Source organism: Suricata suricatta, chromosome 7 (genome assembly GCF_006229205.1).
Source record: "Suricata suricatta isolate VVHF042 chromosome 7, meerkat_22Aug2017_6uvM2_HiC, whole genome shotgun sequence".
Lineage (NCBI taxonomy): Eukaryota > Metazoa > Chordata > Mammalia > Carnivora > Herpestidae > Suricata > Suricata suricatta.
Genome location: NC_043706.1, coordinates 117060256 through 117083922, shown reverse-complemented (window position 1 = coordinate 117083922; position 23667 = coordinate 117060256). Strand labels below are relative to the sequence as shown.

Here is a 23667-nt window from a genome sequence, read left to right as displayed (position 1 = left end):
AGGGTTTTGTTTTTTTTTTTCCCTCTTATCATGTTTTGATACTTTAGGATCAGCTTGGAAGTGTTAAATCTCTTTTTCCCTTCAACGAATAGATCTAGATTCTTTGCTTTGAGAGTTCTGGTTTTCATGGGTTCCTTAGACCTCTCTGTAGGCCTCTTTTAGCTATTAATAATCAGATGTATCTTTTTTCAATTTTTTTAATGTTTTTATGTATTTTTTGAGATGGGGAGAGACGGAGAGAGAGAATGAGAGAGAGTGAGAGAGAGAGAGTGAGTACAGGGGAGGGGCAGAGAGAAAGGGAGATACAGAATCCAAAGCAGGCTCTAGGCTCTGAGCTGTCAGCACAAAGCCCTACGCAGGGCTCGAACCCATGAACCAGACAGATCATAACCTGAGCCGAAGTCAGTCACTTAACCCACTGAGCTACCCAGGTGCCCCAGTAATCAGATGTATCTTTAAAGCAGGTGGTATCGCAGTCTCTGGGAAAAAAATAGAAAACTTTATTCCCCACCAGATCTTTCTCAACCAGACAGTTTCTTCCGTTTTAGAGCCTGCAGTTCCTTATGAGTTCTCCCTGAGTTCTTTGTTAGTTGGCATTTGCTCAGCTCTGTCAGATTTCAGGGTCAGATACTTCTCTACTACTAAGTTCTTTGTCCTTATTTTTGCCTTGAAAACCTCATAGAAGAGGTTGAAATTGAAAAGTAGAAAAGGGTGATTCAACAGGATGGAAAATAATTAAATATAAGAGTTACTTGGACGCCTGGATGGCTCAGTCGGCTCAGGTCATGATCTCAGGGTTTGTGAGTTCAGGTCATGATCTCACGGGGTTCCTGCGTCGGGCTCTGTGCTGACAGGCCTGGGGCCTGCGTCAGATTCTATGTCTCCCTCTCTCTCTGCCCCTCTCCTGCTCACGCTCTGTCTCTCTCTCTCTCAAAAATAAATAAACATTCACAGAACTTTTAAGAGTTATTCAATTATTTTTAAGTATTTTACGTTTTCATGTAAATAATGTGAGCTTCATTATTACATACTACTAATAATTTTAATAAGTTGTGGAAAATCTTCTAATGAGAGATATTTGAGATAGTACGAATTATTGAATATCTTTTCTTATTTAGGAGAACAAGTCGCAGTGTATTCTGACCTGCCATTCAAGTCGCCCATTCGAGACATTTCTTATCACCCACTTGAAAATATGGTTGCATTTTGTGCATTTGGGCAGAATGAGCCAATTCTTCTGTATATTTATGATTTCTATGGTAAGTTCACTGCTGATAGTAAAGAATATTTTGAACAACCTTTACTTTTAGCCTGACCCAGGAATCATGAGCTCTGTGAAAACTCTCAACCTTTGTATTAATAAAGCTTTCTTGAATATATTTTAAGACCCAAACAGATTAAATATATTTTATTATTATTATGTAATAACATCTTATTTTTCCAAAAGCACCATCGTTACAGAGTTTAAATATCAGCAAAGATACACATAAATGGTTGTGCCTTTCTGTTGGAATCACAGAAAGGTAGTCATCACTTTTTTTTTGTAAACGTAAAGAAGTCAAATTCACCTAAAAGTCGTTTGCAAATGTGTTAACTAAATTTCAAAGGTAAATAAATAACCTTTTGGAAATATGAAACTTTAATGTTTTCAGTTGAATATTTAATTTCTTATTCCATGTTTCTGTTTTTCACCAAACCACATAGTTATAATTAAGTTGCAGTTTTAAGAATTTCTTAACCTAAAAGGAAGGCATTGAAAATAAGATCTGGAATTAGAAATTTAATGTCTTCTTTTACTCTAATAATATACTTCTCTCTCATTCTGAAAAAAAATAAAGAAATAAAGACTCTGGACACATTTTTCAGGAACAATTTAGCATTCTTGGATTTATTTGGATTTATGCTATGTTTCATACATTAATTTCTGTCCTGAAATTAGGATTTCATTGTTCTCATTGCATTAATAGTGCTATCACTCCCAAAATTTCAGTTCCGTTTTCTTTATATATTAAATCTTGTTCAAAACTAAACGGTCTTATCAGTCTCTGATTTGTTTAGGGCACCATGTTTCACCATTCACTTTTTGCTAAGCTAGGATGGCTTCCTTACGAGGTCATAAATGCGTAAATGTACAGTTGCATCTGTTACAGGTATCATTAATGGGGGATTATTTGGCAAAGAATTTTAAATTTAAATGAAACATGAGTGGTTACATTTATTGTGTTCACAATAAGAAATTCATAGAAATGTTAGTAGTTAATTGGTTATTGGTTAATGGTTGTGATAAGTGCTAAATTATTAGACAGTTAAGTTCTAAACCTGGAAATGTTGATCATTGTATGGATATTATGCTATTCCAGGCAAATTAGATTAGAAAATAATTTGTAAAATTGAAATTTATTTTTAAAAATCTTACCAGGAAGTAACCAGGTTCTCTAACACATGCTCCAATTTGGTGACTGGTGCAAACACGTATCCAGAGCCAGGCCAGCTCTAATCTTCCTGTGGAGGAGAGCCACACCTAGGTGCTTAATCCCTGGGACTGTTGTGCGCAAATCAGCAGTGCCGTTTTTTCCTCGGAACCTTTGGAGGCTTCACAACAGTCTTCATTTAATGAATTCCTAATATGCTTTTTTTTTTTTTTTTAGGCTTTTGAAATTTTCACTACAAATGCAAGTGAAAGTCCCACTTTTACTTTTTTTGTTCAGTAATTTTTGGTCATGGATCAAGGGTTTCCATCAGGAGATCAGCTCAATTGGATATGCCAATTTGGTTTTGGGGCAGTAGGCACTTGGTCCATTCTAGAAATGTCAGTAGAAAGAGCACGGTGCTTTTAGGAATTCAAAAGCAGAGGTTTTAGGTTCATTTCTGTTGCTGTAAGTGACCTGGTGCAAGCCTCTTGCCTTCCTGAAGCTGCATTTCCTAATCTGGTAGGTGTTACTGCTGCTGCTAATACCTGTGCCCTGTAAGAGAGCCATCTGTGAGTGCACTGTGAACCAGGGGCTGGGAAAGTACTTCACACATGGGAAAGGACGATATTAACACCAGGAAAAAGGTGAAATGGGTCGTTACTGTGTTCTTGTAACCCATATCGACTTGACTTTAAGCACCTCTCTATGAAAGGGAATTGAAAAAAAGGTTCCCCCCCCCCCCCCCGCCTTTTATTTATTCTCTTGACAGCCTTTTAGAGTATGCACCTTTTCTGGTTAGTTGTATTAGAAAATAAAGCATGAAGTTAAGAATATTATATCTGTATTATATTACTGTCAAATAAGGGAATTCGAAGTGTTTTGGAAATTAAAAAGTTCAAATAATACACATGGAATTTAAATTATTTTGTACCATCATTTTAGAACACAATTTTCAATATACTAATACTTCTACAAACAAAACTCAAAATATTTCAACATGTTTTCCTAACTCTTTATTGCCTATTTTTAAAATGAGGAAGCTTAGGAAGAAGTTACATAATCCCAGGCGGTCCAAGATTTAGCCCAGTTCTTGTGAATGGTATATATTCATAAGAAAACAGAAAGTTGTTTTCGATCCAAAATATTTACTCATTAAACACAGGCCAGAATCATCAAATGAAATAGATTTTTTTAAATTAAAACTTATTCATTATTAACCTGTTACAAGTTTGCCTTATATTTTATTTGTCTTTAGTACAAGAATATTTTGCCATATTTCTTGTCAGAAAATAAAGGTTACATGTATCTTTATATAAATGTTTTAATGGTATAAAATTTAAAAGATATAGACTATTTACATGATTTTAAAATAGTATTTATCAGAGCTGTTCATTCGTTTAGACATTTTTCAAGGAAAATGGAGTAAACTCATTTTTTTGATAAATTGAATAAGCTGTCAATGAGACCACAATGGTAGCTAAATGTATCATCTGTCTTTCAGTTCTAGCAAAATCTGTGAAGAGTCAGCAGGCATCTTTCTCTGCTAAGCATATGTTCAGGTTGTGGTCTTTTGGGTCTTTCATTCTACTGACTTTTTGCTGTTTTTGGTAAGAAACACAATTTTTACTTTCAGAAGGCAGTTTTATTTGCCTGATGTTGAAAGGGTTAATCATCTAGTAATACAAAATTTAGTCACAGAGTACCACAAATAATGTACTTTTAGGATTCCCATAATAACAGAGTGCTAGTCAGAAGAAACGGCTTCCACTGAATTAAATTTATGAAGCTAGATTTAGCAGTTAATGTTCTGTTATTAATATATTTACCTCCATCTCTAGGAGCCTGTTCTGCATGTAATGATAATCACAACTAATACTTATAAAGCACTTTCTTTGTTCCTGGTACTGTGTGTTTAAGCACTTTACATATATTTACTTCATTTTTCACAATAATCTTAAGAGGTAGATACTATAATAATCCTCATTTTATATGAACCAGGACTTGAATCCATAAAGTTTGGACTTTGGAGACCATGCTCTTCTTTGCTACACCAGCCCACCTTTTTAGCAAATAGCTTGAAGTACTAGCTTTTGATTGTCTAATAAGCAAACTTTTTTTTCCTGCAATATCATTTACTTTATGCCTCTTGAGTGTGTGGCTTTTTTGTATATCTGTATTTCGTAGGGAGAAGATATGGAGGTTTATTCCTCTTTTTATGACCAGTACCTAGCCTGAATACTAACATGCAATGAATATACATGTAGTATTTTAAGTAGGATCAAGTCTTCATTTGGGAAGTTGTCAGCATTATTTGATAATCCCAGGTAATGAGCCTGATTTTCCACTAGGTGGCAATCTCTTCTCTGAATCAGATGAACTCGAGTACTTTTTAGTCTTAGTGGCTCACTTAAGCAAGACAAATCTTTATTGAGCATCTATTGTGCCAAGTTGAGTAGGGCTATGAAACTCAGGAATCAGACTCAGATTACCATGCTCCTTTCCAGTCTTTTGTGCTTTCCAAGTTGTTGATTAAACTTGTGGAAGAATTTTAGTTAAACTGAACAACAATCTCTAGCATTGACACTAAATGTGATTTTATTTGTAGAATTCATATTCATTAACAATCACCTACATTGTCATTGTTGATAGCTTTATTTTGGACACTGTGACCTACTTTACTAGAGTTCAAGGCAATGTCTACCTTTATGTTCCTATAAAGTTTGTTGTATAACTTGCTTGTTGACCAAAAGTCCATGGTGTTTGCAATGCCCTATGCCTTATATAGTACCTGGTACATTACTGATGTGCAGTACATGTGTGAAATGAGAGTTACAAATCCTGTAGAATAGCATTTTTCCCTTAAATTTTATAAAAACATAGAATGAGAGGTATGATCAGTGAGTAAATTGGGGGTTAATAATAATAGTGGTAGTAGGAGCTAACATTTATCAAACATTTGCTGTGTGCCCCTACTCTTTTTTTTAAAGTATGTTTATTTATTTTGAGAGAGACCGCAAGTACACGTAGAGGAAGGGCAGAGAGAGAGGAGGACAGAGGGTCTGAAACAGGCCCCAGCATCAGCTCATGGACACATAATGTGTCCCCTACTCTTACGAGCATTTTACATCCATCCCCGTTTATAGTCCTTTCAAAATCCCACAGGGTAGTTGCTGTTATTAACTTCATTTTGCATATGATGAAACTGAGGCACAGGGAGAATGAATAATTTACATATCACACATTTGATAAATGTTAAAGTTTACCCAGCTGTCTAAGTCCAGAGCCCAGAGTTTTAAAATGCTAATCTACTTACTTAAGTCTTTGCATTTCCTGTTTCATGAAGTAACTTAATTAAGAAGGTAGCCAAATCATCCTGTGATGAAGGAATATTTGTTTTTAATTTTAATATTTCAAAAAAGCCCTTAAGACTAAAAGGAACTTTGGTTACTTACTATTATTAATAGTTCATTCCTTTACAAATGTTGGGGATAATTATAATGTGTTAAGCAGTTGTATTTTCAGTATTGTCCAAAATATGAATTATCTTTATTATGTAGCATTAAATTTTAATGTAACTAATTTTATAATATTTTTGCAACAATATATAGTTGAAGTAAATTTAATATGCATGGTTATCTGTATAACTTAATAGTGTTCTTAAAGTACTAATGATGAAATGCCCAAAAATAAGCTCAGTTATTACAGTTCTCATACTTGGATAAGGTTATGCAGTAAAATATATAACTGATTGTAGGTCCAAGTTTAAGTGTCTATTAGACTAGTAGGATAATTAAGATATAGAAATGCCATATTTGAAGACATGCTTCATACTACCTATTTCTTGGTTGTATCCTGAAGTGTGTATTTTAATGTTCTCTGCATAATGGATACTTCGATTTGGTCATGTCATTCATAGATTCAGGACATATGAAGAAGTAGCTTTGAGCAAAACCCAGAGTCATGAATTCCTCATTCAGGCTATATATATAAATTACATTGGTGTTCTTTAAAGTGCATCAAGAAGGAAGAATGGCACAGTGTAAAATAGCAGTGCGGTGGGGAAAAGCTGTAGTAGGAGTGAGCTTGCTGGAGTCCAAAGTGCCATCACTTTCTGCTCGACCCTGGTCGAGTAATTTAGCATTTTTATATCTGGTGTTTTTTCACCCATAAAATTAAAATACTTGTCCTGTTTTATCAAATACATCTCTCCATGTTTTATCAAGGGCAAAAATGAAACTATAAAGCTTCACATAGAGCATAATATATTAAGAATTCATGAACCAGGATGCAGTAGAGAAATCCTAGATGTTTTCTGTAACAATACACATATCACACACTTTAGTTGAATAGTATGATGTATAGAAATTGATTAATAATGGAATAGGAAGTCACAAGACAGACAATAGCATGTACATCAAGGGATTTAGAGATAGTTTATTATAGTTTAGTGTTCACTCAACAGATATGCTGAATGATGATAAATGGTCTCCCATTTGGTTGACTATGAGACATGAATCTGTTATACTTTCTTGTATAACTTTTTGGACAGTCTCATTAGTAACACTTATAAGTTCTCTTTGACATATTAAATATTAAATACAAAATTGCTAACTGGTCCTGAATACATCCAAGGTATTAGAATTGACGTGTTACTCTTTAGAACTTCTCTGGTCCATCCATATAGTTTCTTAAGATTAGCTGAATCAGGAACAAGCTGGGCCCGGTAAAATAAAATAATTACAAGCCCTTGACATTCTTGTCCTAGCCCATTCAGACTGCTGTAACAAAATACCAGATACTGCATGGCTTTGTAAACACAGAAATGTATTTCTCACAGTTCCAAATGCTGGGAAGTCCCAAGATCAAGGCATGGCAGACTTGGTGTCCAGTGAGAACTCACTTTCTGGTTCATAGATGGCATCTTCTAGCTATAACCTCACGTGGTAGAAGGGGTGAGGGACCTCTCCGAGGCCTCTTTTGTAAGGGCATTAATCCCATTCATGAGGGGTCACCTCTCAAAGGCCCCACCTCCAAGTACCAGCACTTTGGGCATTAGAACTTGAACATGAGAATTTCAGGACACAAACACTCAGACCACAGGAATTCCCTACACGTCGCACGTGTTAGAGGAAGAGAAGGAGGATTCTGCATAACTGCTGAATGCTGGGACACTAGCGAAGCAGACCTGCCAGCTTACAGTAATACTGGATTTAGAAATCATTTATAAGTAAAAAAAAAAATTAGGTATCCAGTAAAATGACTACCCATTAACAGAGCTGTGTAAAATAATAGGTCTTGAACAATGGAATTAAATGTTGAACCAAAAGGAATCTTAATGTAATGAAAGAAAAAAATATTTTTAGGTGCACTTTATTATAAAGTCCAGAACATAAGTAAACATAGGTTTTAATAATAACAAACGTGTTCACTTCAAATGCAAAAGGCTCTGGATTAAAATATCTTATTTCCTCTGTTCTTCCTCCTATAAAGATAAAAATCTCCTAAGAAAACCATGTTACTTTTTATAATTGGTTAAGGTCAGAACACACACAGGAGCACTGAACTTCTATAAATCAAAATTTGATTATCAGTTATGAGAGAGAACATTTTACAAATTTTTTAAAGTGTGTAAAATTTAAAATCAGCTATTATAGACAATTGTAGGCACGTTTGTAAGTAATTTAAAGAGTATAACATTCCTTTAAGCAAACGCCGTTGCCACCTCTGTGTTCTGAGCACCTGGGGGTCCCTCTCCTACATGACTTAGAACTCAGCAGCACTTCTTACTGACTTCCAAGAGATGGAAGCCCCGAGACAGGCCTGCGTCCTTGATTCCCAGAGCCTGCTCTCGTGCACTCCTCAAAAAGTGATGGATGGATGGGGATGAGACTGTTAGAATTTTGAGTTTTATCAGGTTAGGTTAAAGTTTTACATGTACAAAGTTAAATTAGCCAAAGAAGAGAAAATGACTAAGTGAAGAAAAATAGTTATTTAATTGCAACATTATACTCCAATCATGGCCTATGTGAAAATGTTTTAGAAACCTTTGAAATGTTAGAAGCACAGAGCTTGAGGGAATTTCAGAAAACTTCCATTAATGATCTATTTTACAGTGAAATAATCTGTACAGCGTTATACAAATAGATGCATATATTTGTGGAGGTTGAGGGAGGGGATTAGAAGGCAAAGACTTGTCAAGTAGCTTCTGTTTCTAATGCCTGTGAAACTAGGTCTTTGTGAATATTTCTGCAGACTTCTGTTCTTATGGCTGCCTTCACAGTACTAGAAGTGTTACAGCCAAAGTAGGATTGTGTCAGTGTGACTCCTGGAAATGTAGTCAGGTGTCTTTTGCATAGAAAACTCCCTTCGACAACAGAAACAAGTATTCATAATTATTTGGGCTTTATTTTTGTTACCTGCATCCATGTAGGCCACTGTAATCCTTTCTGAAAGATATCTTTATACCAACAAAAGTAAACAAACAGGCACTGCTTTTTGTTATTTTTACTTGTTAAAAAATTACTTTTTAAGAAAATATGATGCATAATACTTAGTGTAGTATAATACTTAGGAAATGACAGTTTGGCAAGAAGAGGAAGATAAATATCAAAATCCTGCTCTCCTGCGTAACTGTTGCTTGTATCAGCATTGATGTGCTTCTCTGCTCCATCACTCACAGCTTCAAGTGAAATCATGGTGGGCTTAATAGGTAACTAGCAAGTACAGAAAAACAGGGAATCAGAAAATGCCATTAACTAGTTTAAATCCAGCTCTACTTTCCACTCATAACAACAACAACAAAGAACAATGAAATGTTAAAAGGGCAGTTTTGAAAAGCAAGGAAGGCAAAGATGATGAAACATTATTTTCATCTGTTGATTCATTCATCCCTGGCTCATCTACTAGTGTTAAGCCTTCAGTTTCTAATTCCAAGGGCACTTTTCTTTCACCTCCCCAAGGTTTCTCTTGTTCTTTAGATAGTCTTTGAATATTTGAAGTGAATTTTCAGAGTATTATGAAGGAATGTGTACGGGATATGTGCAGAAAAGTAGTGGTCAGACCCATCAGAATCTTAAGCATAGAAGTAGCTAAGCTATACTGAGTGTTGAGGAAGGAGCATCTCTGGGAGGGTGGGTGGTAAGCAGGTCTTTTTCCTCGGTATTGGTCCCTGGAACTTCCATCATCAAGGTCTGCAGGAAGAGAGCACCCATTAGAGGGTGTGCTGTATTTAGAGGTGTAAGTGAAGTAGGGCATGAATAGAGTGGTCAGGACGCTAAAGTTTTCATATATGCTATCACAGACTCATGGTCGATGAGACCAAGACTGGTGACTAAAAAAAATGTGATTATCCTTTTGTGTATCCGTTATATTGCTTTATAAACTATTTTTCCTCCAATTAATATATTAGCAATATTTCATCATGACAGCTACACTTTTGTACATAATTTTAGTTGCTGAATTCCCTTTCATTAAACAGATACCCCGTAATTTATTTAAAAGATTATTGTAGGGGTACCTGGGTGGCCCAGCTGGTTAAGCGCCGGCTTCGGCTCTGGTCATGATCTCACGTTTTGTGGGTTCAAGCCCTGTGTCGGGCTCTGTGCTGACAGCTCAGAGCCTGGAGCCTGCTTCAGATTCTGTGTCTCCATCTCTCTCTGGCCCTCCCCTGCTCGCACTGTCTCTCAAAAATAAATAAAAGAGGGGCACCTGGGTGGCTCAGTCAGTTAAGCCTCTGGCTTCGGCTCAGGACAGATCTCACGTTCGTGGGTTCGAGCCCCATGTCAGGCTCTGTGCTGACAGCTAGCTCAGAGCCTGGAGCCTGCTTCCGGTTCTGTGTCTCCCTCTCTCTCTGACCCTCCCCCTCTCATGCTCTGTCTGTCTCTGTCTCAAAAATAAATAAAACATTAAAAAAATTAAAAAGAAAATAAATAAATAAATAAAAGACATAAAAAAAGATTATTGTATAGTCCCACTGTTATATAGGTTTTTCAGTATTTTAATCAGGACTTCAGTACATACCTGGCTACTCTTAATCAGCTTGTTTCTTAGGAAAAAGCATCTCGAGGTACAATGGGTCAGTTAAACAGGCAAAATAAAATCATTTTCTAATTTGCCTTTTTTGCCCTAATTCCTTCTTATTGGTGAGACTGAGTATATTTTTTATTGGCCACATAGTTGTTCCTTTGTGAATTTTCTGTAGTGGTACTTTGCCCATTTTTGTTAGATTGTTCATTTTTAATTCATTTTATGGGGCCTCTTTGCATGTTAAAAATATTAACCCCTTTTATCAGTAGTTTGTCATTTGCTTTTTGTATGAGCAGCTTTATTAAGGTACATTGACATACAGTAAACTGCAAATATTTAAAATGTACATTTTGGTAAGTCTAGACTTATTTAAGCATGTGTGAGAGCATCATCTCAATCAAGATAATGAACATATCCATCATCTCTAAGTTACTTTGTGCTCCTTTGAAATCTCTACCTTCTCCTTCCCCCTGGCAATCACTATAAATTAATTTCCATTTTCTGGAATTAAGTATAAATGAGTCTGTTTATACCATGCACTCTTTTTTTGTCTGGCTTCTTTCATCCATAATTACTTTGAGATTTATCTCTATTTTAGATTTTATTAGTAGTTCAGCCTTCATCCTTACAATGAGTATTGTTTCATTTTATGATATATCACATTCTGTTTTTCTGTTACCCCCATTATGAGTAGGGGGGTTGTATTCAGTTTTTAGCAATTAGAAATAAAACTACCGTGAACATTCATCTACAACTCTTTGTATGAACATGCGCTTTCATTTCTCCTGAGTAAATTCCTGAGAATATAAAGGCTGCACCTGATGCAGATGTCTGTTTAACTTAAGAAGCTGCCAGACCATTTTTAAAGTAGTTATGCCACAGTGTATGAATGTTTCAGTATCTCCATACCCTTGCTAAATTTGAAGTGGTCAGTCTTTCTCATTTTAGCCCATCTAATACTGGTGTGCAGTGCTGTTTCATAGTGGTTTTAATTGGCTTATCTTTAATGACTGATGTTGAGCTACTTTTTCATGTACATATTTGCCATCCATTTCTTCTTCAGTGAAGTGTCTGTTCATGTCTTTTGCCTGTTTTTAAATTAGCTTATTTGTTTTCTGACTATTAAGTTTTAAGAATTAGGTTTTCTCCATACAAGTGGTACTCTATTAGTGATGCAATATGATATGCAAATATTTCTTTTTTCTTTTTTAAGAGACAGAGAGAGACAGCGTGAGCAGGGGAGGGTCAGAGAGAAGGAGACACAGAATCTGAAGACAGGCTCCAGGCTCTGAGCTGTCAGCACAGAGCCCGTTGCGGGGCTCAAACCCATGAACTGTGAGGTCATGACCTGAGCCAAAATAGGACACTTAACCGACTGAGCCACCCAGGCCCCCCCCTCTTTTTTAAATTTTAATTCTTTTAATGTTTGTTTATTTTTGAAAGACAAAGCATGAGCTGGGGAGGGGCAGAGAGAGAGGGAGACAGAGAATCTAAAGCAGGTTCCAGGCTCTGAGCTGTCAGCACAGAGCCCGACGTGCAGCTTGAACTCACAAACTACGAGATCATGGCCTGAGCCGAAGTCGAACGCTTAGCCGACTGAGCCACCCAGGCGCTTCCACAAATATTTCTGTCCATCTTTGTCTTGTAATTCTCTTCTTCACAGTGTTGAAGAACAAATGTTTGAAATTTTGATGAAGTTCAAAATTACCAATTTTCATCTTATATCTATTTTTGGTTTTGTATCTAAGAATCGTTGCCTAATCCAGGCTCACAAAAGTATTCTCCTGTGTGTTCTCTAGAGCAGTCTTATGGTTTTAGGTTTTAGGTTCATTTTGGGTTATTTTTGTACGTGGTGTAAAATATGTATCAAAGTACATTTGTTCACATATAAATATCCATTTGTTCTGGCACTATTTAATGAAAAGACTATCCTTTTTAATTTAATTCTATTATGCATTTGAATTTTTATATTACATTTTCTGTATACATATATTTAAAGTTAGGCTTCCATCCCAATTTGTTTTTTTACCACACTCAGAAATTACATGGCCTTCAAGGCTGACTTCTAATACTGCCTGACATAAATTATCTGTGAAATTATTATTTTTCCTTTTTCATGTTTTATAGCATTGAGTAATCTCATAATTTCGCATTTTGCCAGTCATGTTGTCTTATTATCACCCAATTTTTAAAATGTAATATGTATTTTCTGATCATTTGTTTAATGCTATAGTTTCATGGCTTAATTTCATTGTGATTTGCTTTGATGACTTGAACTAATTACCGATGTATTTTTTTCAGTTGCCCAGCAAGAGGCTGAGATGTTCAAACGCTACAGTGGAACATTTCCATTACCTGGAATACACCAAAGTCAAGATGTGTTATGCACCTGTCCTAAGCTGCCTCCTCAAGGCTCTTTTCAGATAGATGACTATGTCCACACTGACAGTTCTTCACTGAAGATGCAGCAAGTGAAACAGAGACTCGATTCTGTCACAGTATGTCTGATGATTTTATGTAGTTGAGAAGTTGGAAATTTTTTAAAAAAACATTTTAATTCTGTTTTATATTGCCATGCCAATAAGTATTAATTCAAAAAAGTAAGTTGGTTACTTAAAAATGGGTTTTCTAGTGCTTTTATGGGTGCTTTCTGGTATTTGTTCTAACATCATCCACTGCAGTAAACAGACCGATAGGGAATAACCTATCCTGCTTTCTCGACTTGATATTTCTGTAAAGACCAGCCCAGGACCTCTTTTGCTGTTTAAAAATGCAAGTGTGTTTATATGTGCATGTGTACAACACACAGAAACACAACAAGCACCAACCTGCCTGGGAAATTATTCATATAAAGTATTTTAAAGGTACGAACTTCCATAATACGCAAAAGTTAAATAATAAAGAAAAATAGACTTGAACAAAGAAATGGATAAAAGAAATAAGCAGGAATTCCAAAAAGAATAGATACAGATGTCCCGGAAGCATCTGTAAAAGGAGTGTTATCTCACTACAAGAAAAGTGCCGTCAAAATCAAGTATGGCCCATAAAACTGGAAAATTGGTCATGAAAATGAGGAGGAGGATGCCTAATTAAAAATAGCATGCTTTTTTATTCTGTTCGTTATAAATTACTACATAAACTTCCTCAAAGATTAGTAATAAAATGTCTTGGGAAGCTCAAATATCCTTAAAAATGTTTATGCCCTTTGAACATAACAGTTCCTTTAGTGAGAATTAGCCTTGAGCTCCTGGAAGACAGGGACTGTGCAGACTTGTTCCTTGTCCTGTTCTCGCTTTTTGGCACGGTGCCTGGCACTCATCAAGTATGATCCCTTTCTCTCCCTCATTGATAGGAATCTTGACCAGTTTTAAACCAAACATATGAGGAACTATATTGAGACACCTTTAGTTATGACTATACTTACTTCCTCTCTAGTTTTCTTTCTTTAGAAAATTGGAGTTTCAGGTATACCAGAATGCAGGTTTCGTTGGCATATAGGGGAAATATTTTTATTTTTCTCAGTATAAATTTTAGAGTATGTACTATAGCTTAATACATTTATTTCAAAGTTGTAATTCTGTGCATTTTAACAGAATTACAATGTATTTTAAACATTTTAATTGAATAATGTATGATGTTCCAGATTTTAAAAGGAAGTATAAATAAATAAATTGAGTTTTAAAAAAATTAGAGAAATATGTTTCTTCACTAGGGAAAAAAAGTGTCCCTTGTGTAAGTTCTTTCTTCTTTTTTTTTTACATTTGTTTATTTTTTGAGAGATAGGGTGAGACAGAGCATGAGCAGGGAGGGGCAAAGAGAGAAGGAGACACAGAACCTGAAGCAGGCTTCAGACTCTGAGCTGTCAGCACCGAGCCCAGCACGGGGCTCAGATCCACCAACCGGGGGATCATGACCTGAGCCTTAGTCGAAGTCAGACACTTAACCAGCTGAGCCACCCAGGCACCCCCCACATTGTGGTAATTCTTACATGGCAAAATGTCTTAACAGATTTAAGAGCAACTACTTGCTGATAACTAAAAAAAATAAGTTTCCTACTACAATCTGTTGATCTTTACACTGTGAAACTTAATGTGCTGGAATCACCTTAGTCCTGTAGCTTTTCTTTTTCTTTTCTGTCATCTTTCTTATACAGCTATCATCTTCAGATGAATGAAAGGAGGTAAGAACAAAAGAAAGTAGATGTACAGGAAAAATCAGAAAAATATTTTTTAAGATATGAAGTCAAAAGCAAGGGGGAAGTAGAAACATTTGTTTCTCTTATAATCATTCATTTATTTATTTTTTTTAAATTAGAGTATCTAATTTGCATTGGGATTGAGGTAGGTCAGGGCCGTCTTTAGATATGAAAACCTTGTATGTAAGGGCTGTGGTTCTTGAAAAGCCATATTGTTCTCATGTTGAGAGAATTGACTGAACTCTTCAGATGTCATCTGCAGTATATTTTCTCTCAAAATGTATATAGTATGTATGGTAATAAAAAACAATGTCCTCTCTATTCCCTTGGCAGCTCTATTCCTTTTTATATTTTGCAAACATTTAGGTTGACTAGATTGTTCCTTTTGTCACAACTGCTTTTTTTGTTTCCTGTAATTTATTTTGGTAGAGCCTAATTTTTGATTATTAATTAGATTATTACTTAGTCCACTGAAGACTCTTACAGTGGTCTTCTATAGAGAAGTGTCATAGAGAAGACTTGACTACTTCCATATTATAGAAGACTATATTACAGGAGATACTTCCTTCTTTGTAACCACAGTAGGATTTTTAAAAATAAAATACAGTGCAAGCTTAGCGTATGGGGTGTGTGTATGTGTGTGTGTGTGTGTGTGTGTGTTGCATAACCAATACTGTTCAGCAGGTGTTTACTCATTAATGAATAAAGTACACAAAAATAGATGATTCTCTGTTCTCCATAGCCTTACCACTTAGTCATTTAGCTCTTTGCTAGGTAAGAGTTGACTGTATTTGCAACTACAGCAGTACCTGAAAGGCACACTGGAGCCCAGATAGATCTCTTAGACAGTACCCTAAGAGCATTGACAAAACTCACTCTGTTTTTAAAATTTGATTTTAACAGTACATCCAAACTTGCTCAGAATCTGGGGTACCTCCTTGGTGTAATCAGTCTTAACAAAAATTTGATTTATGAACTTTAAAAAACATAGTGAAAGGTATACCTTTCCAATTGCCTGAACACTCAAGACCACTCTCCCCTTTTAAAATTAATCTGAAACCCAGGTTAATGATGACAGAGTTAATTATTAAGCAGAGCCCTAGGAGTAGAGATTAAATAGATTTAAAAATATTTTATGCCAGCTTTGCAAAAAAGTTTAATTTTCTCTACCCTATAGGAGATTTCACCTAATGATTGGTGATAACTCGAATCTAAATGACTAACATAATGAATTCCTGTGCTGAATGCTTTACTTTTTCATTGTATTTAATCCTCAGAACCATCCTGTAGTGTGAGTGCTAGTATTCCCATTTTACAGAGGGTGAAGTTGAGGCTTAAGAGCTCAAGCAGTATCACCAGTGTCACACAGCTGGCAAGTGCCGGAGCTGAAATTCCGTCCAGGCAGTCAGAAACTCATGCCCAGGCAGTGTCATTTTCTCCGTTTAGTGATTGAATTACCAATATCCTTTAGATATAGTGTCTGTTCCTGAGAAATTTGGGGTTAAAAAATTGATATTCCTCTCTTAGCTCTCTTTTTTCCTAAACTCCACATTCATCATTACCATTTTTCTCTAGTTCTCTCATAGGTTGATGATACCTGCAAGCTAACCTTAATTGGACTTGGGTATTTTTTGTGTCTCCATAGCAACACATTTTCAAATCATTCATTATATGTTGACTTTTACTAGTTTCTTTTTCAGAAGTGATCTTTTCCTGTCCCATAAATTGTAGGCGGTTCCTTTCTGTAGCTCCTTCAAAACTGAAAACATAGTTTGCCATTTAGTAGTGTTTATTATTAGATTTCCTCTGAAGTAAATTATTAATATGGGAATTCTGTGTATGGGCATTGTCATTTGTAGAGATAATTCTACACTGTTACACACTGTGTGTCTTTGAGACGTTTTAGTGCTCTGGTGTAGAACTTTAGCATTTACCAGTTTATTTTTATAGGTTTGTTGTTTATAAGTTTCTTGAGGCCACACGGTTATCTTGAGGTAGATATGTGCAGGCCCTCCAGAGTCTTGTTCTCTGTGCCTTTGTTTTGGTAGGTTAAATTTACCAAGAACTCACTGGGTCTCTTTCTTTATTTCACACTCTTTCCAGTGCATTGGAAACAATGCAGAGTGACAGCTGCGGGGTGACGGACAAAGCAGCTCTCCCACATGTTGATGTTGGTTATTAAAAGATTAATATCAGAATGTGTTGAAAAGGGTTTATAATTTTATTCAAATAAAATTATGAATATTTCCTTACTTTTTGTATTGTATTTCTTTTAGGAGGTGGTCCGAGCCTGTGCTGCAAAGGTAAGTCGTTTCTATCAGGAGGAAGAGAACTTTAAGATCGTAGCTTTCATAGTGATGAACCAAAGAATTGAAATGTGCCATTCAGAGATTTCAATAGAACTTTTACAAAAGTTAGTCCGATGTGTATTGTCCTTATTTGAGCTCAAATTTATCAAGGAATTACATACGGGAATCTGAAACTTTAACAAGTACCTTCGTATTTTTGAAGATTGAAGATATTAAGTGATTGGAGTGTACTTTCAGTAAAGGACCAGCAAGGTCATTTGATCCTCTGGGGAAAATATTATATGATACTTAATAGGTAAGAGACACTGGGACAGTTCCCGTGGACGTATGCGGAGTAAATTGCATAGGCCGTGAAATGCATGCAAGCTGGTGTAAATAGCAATGATGCACTGTGTGCATATGATCCTCTTGGTCATTTATTTATAACAGTGTCTCACCCTTCTTTTTCCATTTAGCTGCATAGAAATTCTGAGAGGCAGATTAGGTATTATTGTTATTCCAGTTTTAGAAAGGAGGAAGCTGAGGCTTATTGACGTTCAGTGATTTGCTCAAGACCCCAAAGTTAGTGTAAAAATAGTCACTAGCATATGAAAAGGCTTTTGATCATTAAACAGTTTCAACTAGATTGTATCCATGATGCTTCCAACACAGCAGCTTTCTCCTTTTTACAAGAAAAGCCATTTTATATACAATCTTTAACCCAGTTGTCAAGAAAATAAATTTTAATTTAAAACAGTTGGAATGGCACCCCCTGTTTGTCCTTCCCTCTCCTCTGTCCACTCCCAAAATTCAGTTGAATACTCAGACAGTCATTCATTTATAAAATGTAATTATATGTCACAAAGTAAAAGAGTCAGACATTCAGAAGGGAATTAGAATGGTATTAGCATGTTCAAAGACAGCTTTATATCCTATCAGTGGAGTGGAAGTGGTTTTTTTTTTTTTTATTCAGTTTACATATCCTACCATGTGGCAGGCACTTAGAATACAGAAGTAGGTACTGGGCTATTGTTTCTTTTCACACAAGGCATCTTATGGAGGAAACACTGTACTTACCCCATCACTGAACTGTCCAGTATCAGTGAAGACCTATCACTTTTTTACCTAATTATCACAAGTCAACAGGATATGGAATATAGACAAGGGGAAGGAAGATGGGGTGGGGGGGTGGGGAGAGAAGAGAACAAGCTATATTCTGACTTGGGCTGCAGATGTTCAGGAAACTTGTTCCTGATAGCAGTGATTAGTATAATGATTGTAGCTCCAGGATTACTAAATCTTCTTAAGTATGCATAGTATATAAAACCAAAGTCAAAATAATAACTGATTTTCTGGCTAGCAATTCAGAGCTCTTTTTCTTTAATACATAAATATATATACTTCTTTTGTAAAGCCCTTTGAATGTCCAAATAGTAAAGTGTTCTGTGCATATTTGGCAAGGGTTATGGAAACTGTCATCTGCTAATCTGGAACCTCTCTGCAGATGAAGGATCTCATTATATTCCTCTTTGTACCCCAAGCATTTAGCAAAAGTAAAATAAATGCTTATTGAAAATATGATGACGTATTTAGAAATTAAGTATTTGGAAAGATTAACTTACTAGTGTCTTTAGTTATTCTTTTTTAATAACCTTTATTGAGAGATAATTCACATGCCATCATATTTGCCCTTTTGAAGTTTGCAGTGTAGTGGGTTTTACTTTATTCACAGAGCTCTGCAAGCATCACTATTACCTGATTTTCAAACTTTTTTATTCTCTCCAAAAAGAAATCCTGTTTCTCTTAGCAGTCATTATTTCTATAGGTATATGCACATTTGCATGCACACACACACACACACACACACACAAACTCCTGGTAACTAACCACTAATACACTTTCTGTCTGTAGTTTTGCCTGTTCTGGACATTTTATATAAATTGCATCAAACAATATGTGGTCCTTTATAACTGGCTTCTCTAACTTCGAATAACGTTTTCACAGTTCCTCCCCTTGTAGCACGTTATCAGTAGTACTTTTTATTGCCAGATAAGATTCTGTTATATAGATATATTACATTTTTTTACCCATTCATCAGTTTATAGATTTTTGGGTTGTTTCCATTTGGGTGCTATTATAAATAATGCTACTACGATCCTGTGTGTACAAGTGTTTGTGTAGGCATACGTTTTCATTTCTCGAGATATACAGGAGTAGAAATGTTGGGTCATATGATAACTCTGCATTTAATATTTTGCACAACTACTAAACTTACCCAAAGTGGCGATGCACCATTTTGGAACCCTGTATGTAATTCTATATTTAACAATTTGAAGAAATTCTATATTTAACACTTTTCCAAAGTGGCTGTACCATTTTGTATTCCCACGAGGAATGTATAAGGGTTTCAGTTTCTCCTCATTCTTACCAACACTTGTTATTTTCTGTTTAAGGATAGCTATCCTAGTTGATGAGATGTGGTATCTCATTGTGGCTTTTGTTTTGCATTTCCCTAATGACTAGTGACATTGAGCATTTTTGATGTGTCATTTGTATATCTTGCTTGGAGAAGTGTCTGTTCAAATCATTCACCCATTAAAAACAAATTTTTGTCTTTTTATTGTCCACTTTTGAGTTCTGGATACAAGTCTCTTATCAGATAGATGACTTGTAAATGTTTTATCCCACTTTGTGAGTTGTCTTTCCACTTCCTTGATGATGGCCTTTAAACCAAGGTCTTAATTCTTAGGACATTCAGTTTATCTGTTTCTTCTTTTGTCACTATGCTTTTGGTATCATATCTGATAAACCATTGCCTAACCCTACATACCAAAGATGTGCTTCTTTTTAAGATTTTAATATTTTTAACTCTAACGTTTAAGTCTGTGATTACTCTAAGTTCTTTTTTTTTTCTTTATGCGTATAATGCTGTGTAGAGGTATAACTTTATCCCATTGCGTGTGGCCACCTAGTTGTCTCTGCACCCTCTGCTGAAAAGGTTGTCTGTGCCCCAGTGAGTGGTCCGGGTGCCAATGTCAAGAGTCTTTAGTCTTAAGAACAGAGTGTATTCCTGCAGTTTCTCATTCATGACAACCAGGAGAGCAGATTTTTGCCAGGTATCTAAGTTTTTTCTTCCCTAATGCCATCCGAATTTTTACGTTGTTAAAGATTCATTTCTTTTTTCCATTCACATGCTGTAATACTTGCCTGCTAAGTATCGTATATGTGTGTGTGTGTGTGTGCACACGTGTGCTTGGGCTATAACAGTGAATAGGCACATTTTGTGATAGGGAGATAAACCGTAAAAATAGGAAATAAGATAAATTCAGACAGTAAGTGATGTGACAATAAAAGTAGACCCCTGAGACAGAGAATGCCTGGCAGGGAAGGATGCCCTCAAAGCGCAGTTGTCCAAGGCCTCTTGACAAGGAGCTAGTCATGTCCCGTAGAAGTCCTCTTCTGGAAATGTAACTGGCAGAAAGAAGAGCACTGTGTGTAGGTAGCATCGTGAGCAAGCAAAGAGAAACGGTGTTTCATGGTGAGGTTGGAGAGGTGAACAGGAAGCCATGCATGCCTTTTTTAAATGCCTGTGAGCATGGTAATGCAGGGGAGGGATCATTTCTCTTCTGTCCTTCTAGGTTCTGTCCTTCTAGGTCTGACGGTTAAATTGACATAAGAAAAATTAATAAAAAAAATTATGCACATACGGAAGCCCCACAAAGATATGAGACTCCAATGCTGCCAGGCAGTTGAGGCTTTTACAAACCATCGTTAGTGGAGGAAAGGCAGGAATAGGGACCTGGGGCTCCAAAGCGGGAAGGCAGCTGTCCCCAGGAAAGTGAGAGGAGGAACCGCTAGACGAACAAAGGCTGCCCTGCCACGCGGGTAAGTTTCCCTCATTGTAAGGTGACGTCTATACCTGTTTTCAGAGCTTCTCCAGTGTCTGCAGTTTCTTAAAAATAATCCTTATGCCAAAGAGGCATATTCGAGGGTGGCGTATTCTGCTAAACCTTCAGTCAGGAGTTAAGTGTTGTTTTAATCAGAGAAGCTGTGATGCGGTGTTAAGCTGGGGAGAATGCAAGAATAGGTTTTAAGAGGGGAGTGAGTCTTCCAAGCTGGGAGGTCAGCCAGCTGACTTTTACGGTTATCCACGAAGAGGTGGTAGCCGGGGCTAAAGATGGTGTTAAAAGATAAACTGACACATAGGAAAATGTTTTAGCGTTTATTTAAGCAAAAATTTATTTGAATGGCACAGCACCAAACTAGACATGGCTAGAGGTGCTCCGCTGGCAGGAACCGAGGAAGCACTTTTATAGAGAAAAGGCTGAAGCAAAGCAAGGAAGTTATACATCGATGATAGTCTAAAGCCTAGTTGGCTGTTTGTGATTGGTGGTCCTTAGGTTCTGATTTTGTAACCTGGCGGTATTTACAGGTCTAGATTGGGCTTTGCTTCCATAGGCTACAAGGCCAGGTGCCATGGCATTAGAGCTGCATCAGACTTATGGCCCCCTGTCTAATGAATTTCACAGTGACAATAATGAATTTGCAGGCAGTGGACAGATTTGCAGTATATTTTGGAAGCGGATTTAACACAACTCCGTGATGATTTGGATGCGGGGTAAGTGAAGGAAAGAGGACTTAGGGATGATTTCTATGTTGTTGCTTTCAGCAACTGTACAGATACTAGTGGTGCTTTTAATGAGGTGAGAAGTGCTGGCATGGAGGGAGCAGTTTTTAGGAGCAGAGTTTTGGATGTGGATGTAGTTGTGTAGTAGATGATTGGACTTGTGAGTCTTGAGTTCAGGGAGGAAGTCAGGGCTAAAGTTACATTTATTTAAGCTGTGAGATTGGATAAGAGCACCTGGGGAGAGGTAGCTAAAGATCTGAGGCACGGGTCCAGGAGATGGGCATGTCAGGGAAGCCTACAAGAGAGTATTCCAAGAAAAAGAAGTGATAAACTATCATGTGTGACTGAAAGAATGAGCAAAATGAAGATCGACCAGTGATGATTGTATTTGGCTAGATGATGCCCTTTGGTTACCTTGATGGAAACTGGTTCAGTAAGTGGCAGAGACAAAAACACAATTGAAATGGGTTGAGGACAGAATAGTAGCCTGTAGGTTTTGACTGAGGAGCAGACAAACAGGAGCTGAAGAGGACTCTTCAATGGACAACATTTAAGCATATTTATTTGCTGATTGGAGTAATTCAGCAGTGATGGAGAAGTGGGCACTGTGCCACGGAGGTGGTCGTTGCTGCACTCAAGTCCTGAAAAAAGTGAGAGGGGATGTCATCCTGAATACTAGTGGAGAAGCTGGCCTTAAGAGAAGGGATTTTTCATCCCTTCTGATAGGCTGTTAGGTAGAAACAGGGTAGATGCTTAGATACAGATTTGATGGTGGGAGGTCCTAAGAGTTCTCCTCTGATTGCTCCAAGGGAGCAATTGGTATCAGAAGTCTTGCATTGCTCTGACTCCACACTCCTATATAAGCTTCTCAAAGCTATTTGTTTGCTTTTTAAATTATTAATATCACCTACCCTAAATGAGTGTAAATGCAGCCAAGCTAAAGTTTATTGAATTGTGTTTAGTAGAATAATGCTGTAAAGGTAAAGTAACAATTAAATTATAATTTAATATATCTTAGAACATATTATTCACTAAAAACTAAAAAGGTTTGAAAAAATGGGAAATCCAGAGAAGATAATTTTCTTTAATCTCCTAAAAAATAATTTGGATATTTTGATAATGAAGAGGTAAAAATTAAGTTGAGATTTGAATAGAACAGTTGTTTGCACTTATTTGGAGAGTTTGTTTTTCAGTAATTTGTTTTACTCATTTTTAAATTTTTTATGTGTTTGTTTTTTGAGAGAGAAAGAGTGTGAGCGGGGGAGGTGCAGAGAGAGAGGGTGACACAGGATCTGAAGCAGGCTCCAGACTCCAAGCACAGAGCCCGATGTGGGGCTCAAACCCAAAAGCCGTGAGATCATGACCTGAGCGAAAACCGGACGCTTAACCACTGAGCCACCCAGCCACCCCACCATAATTTCTCTTTAATGCTTAAGATTATTTCATGTCATTCCAAAACTCAATAAAAGCAAATTGAGTGTTATTTTTATAATGTTTGGGAGACTGGCTTGACTCTAGGAGTGGCACAGGCCAAAAGAGACCCCTAAAAGAAATTACGGAATTTTGTTCCTGGAAATTTTAGAAAACAAGAAAAACCCATTGTTTTAGGAAAAGCCAGTTTTCCTTTGTGTGTGTCCTTTACTCTTGCACTACCACCAACCCTCACAACACTTCTGGTGCCAGATGGGCTGTGGTTTTTCTCACACCAAGAACTTCTCTGCCCTACCAGCAAGATGTCCTAAAACATAACTCTTTTGACACTGTCCACCTGGGGATAGCGGCACATTAGCAGATCCCACAGGTTAAGGACTCAGCCCCACAAGACTTCATGTGTCATCCCACCTCTGACGTTGCAGATGCCAGTACAGGTCCAGACTGCCACCTGTGTTTCTGACCAGTCAACTGTAAATTGGAGGTTCCCATGACAATTTCCTCAGGTTCAGTTAATTCTCTGGAGAAGCTAAGAACTCAGGAAAACAACATAATTACTGTTTGCCAGTTTAGTGTAAAAGGATGCAGGACGCAGATGAGCATCAGCTGGGAGAGATGCAGAGGGCAGGGGTGTGGGAAGGGGCCTGGAGCTCCGTGATCTCTCAGGCACGCCGCTGTCCCAGCAGCTCC

At 36.8% G+C, this 23667-nt stretch overlaps 1 protein-coding gene across 10 annotated transcripts in view; it reads left to right on the top strand.

The window, feature by feature from the left end:
• Positions 1 to 23667, top strand: part of AHI1 (Abelson helper integration site 1) — a 194186-nt gene that overhangs the window by 55676 nt on the left and 114843 nt on the right. For all 10 annotated transcript variants that reach the window (XR_003910543.1, XR_003910544.1, XR_003910545.1 and 7 more), the window contains 3 exons: positions 1119 to 1259; positions 12738 to 12934; positions 16908 to 16934. Coding sequence is in view for 7 of the 10 variants with exons in the window: in XM_029943881.1 (XP_029799741.1) it covers positions 1119 to 1259; positions 12738 to 12934; positions 16908 to 16934 (365 nt within the window). In the remaining 3 variants the exon portion in view is untranslated. The remainder of the gene's footprint in view (positions 1 to 1118; positions 1260 to 12737; positions 12935 to 16907; positions 16935 to 23667) is intronic.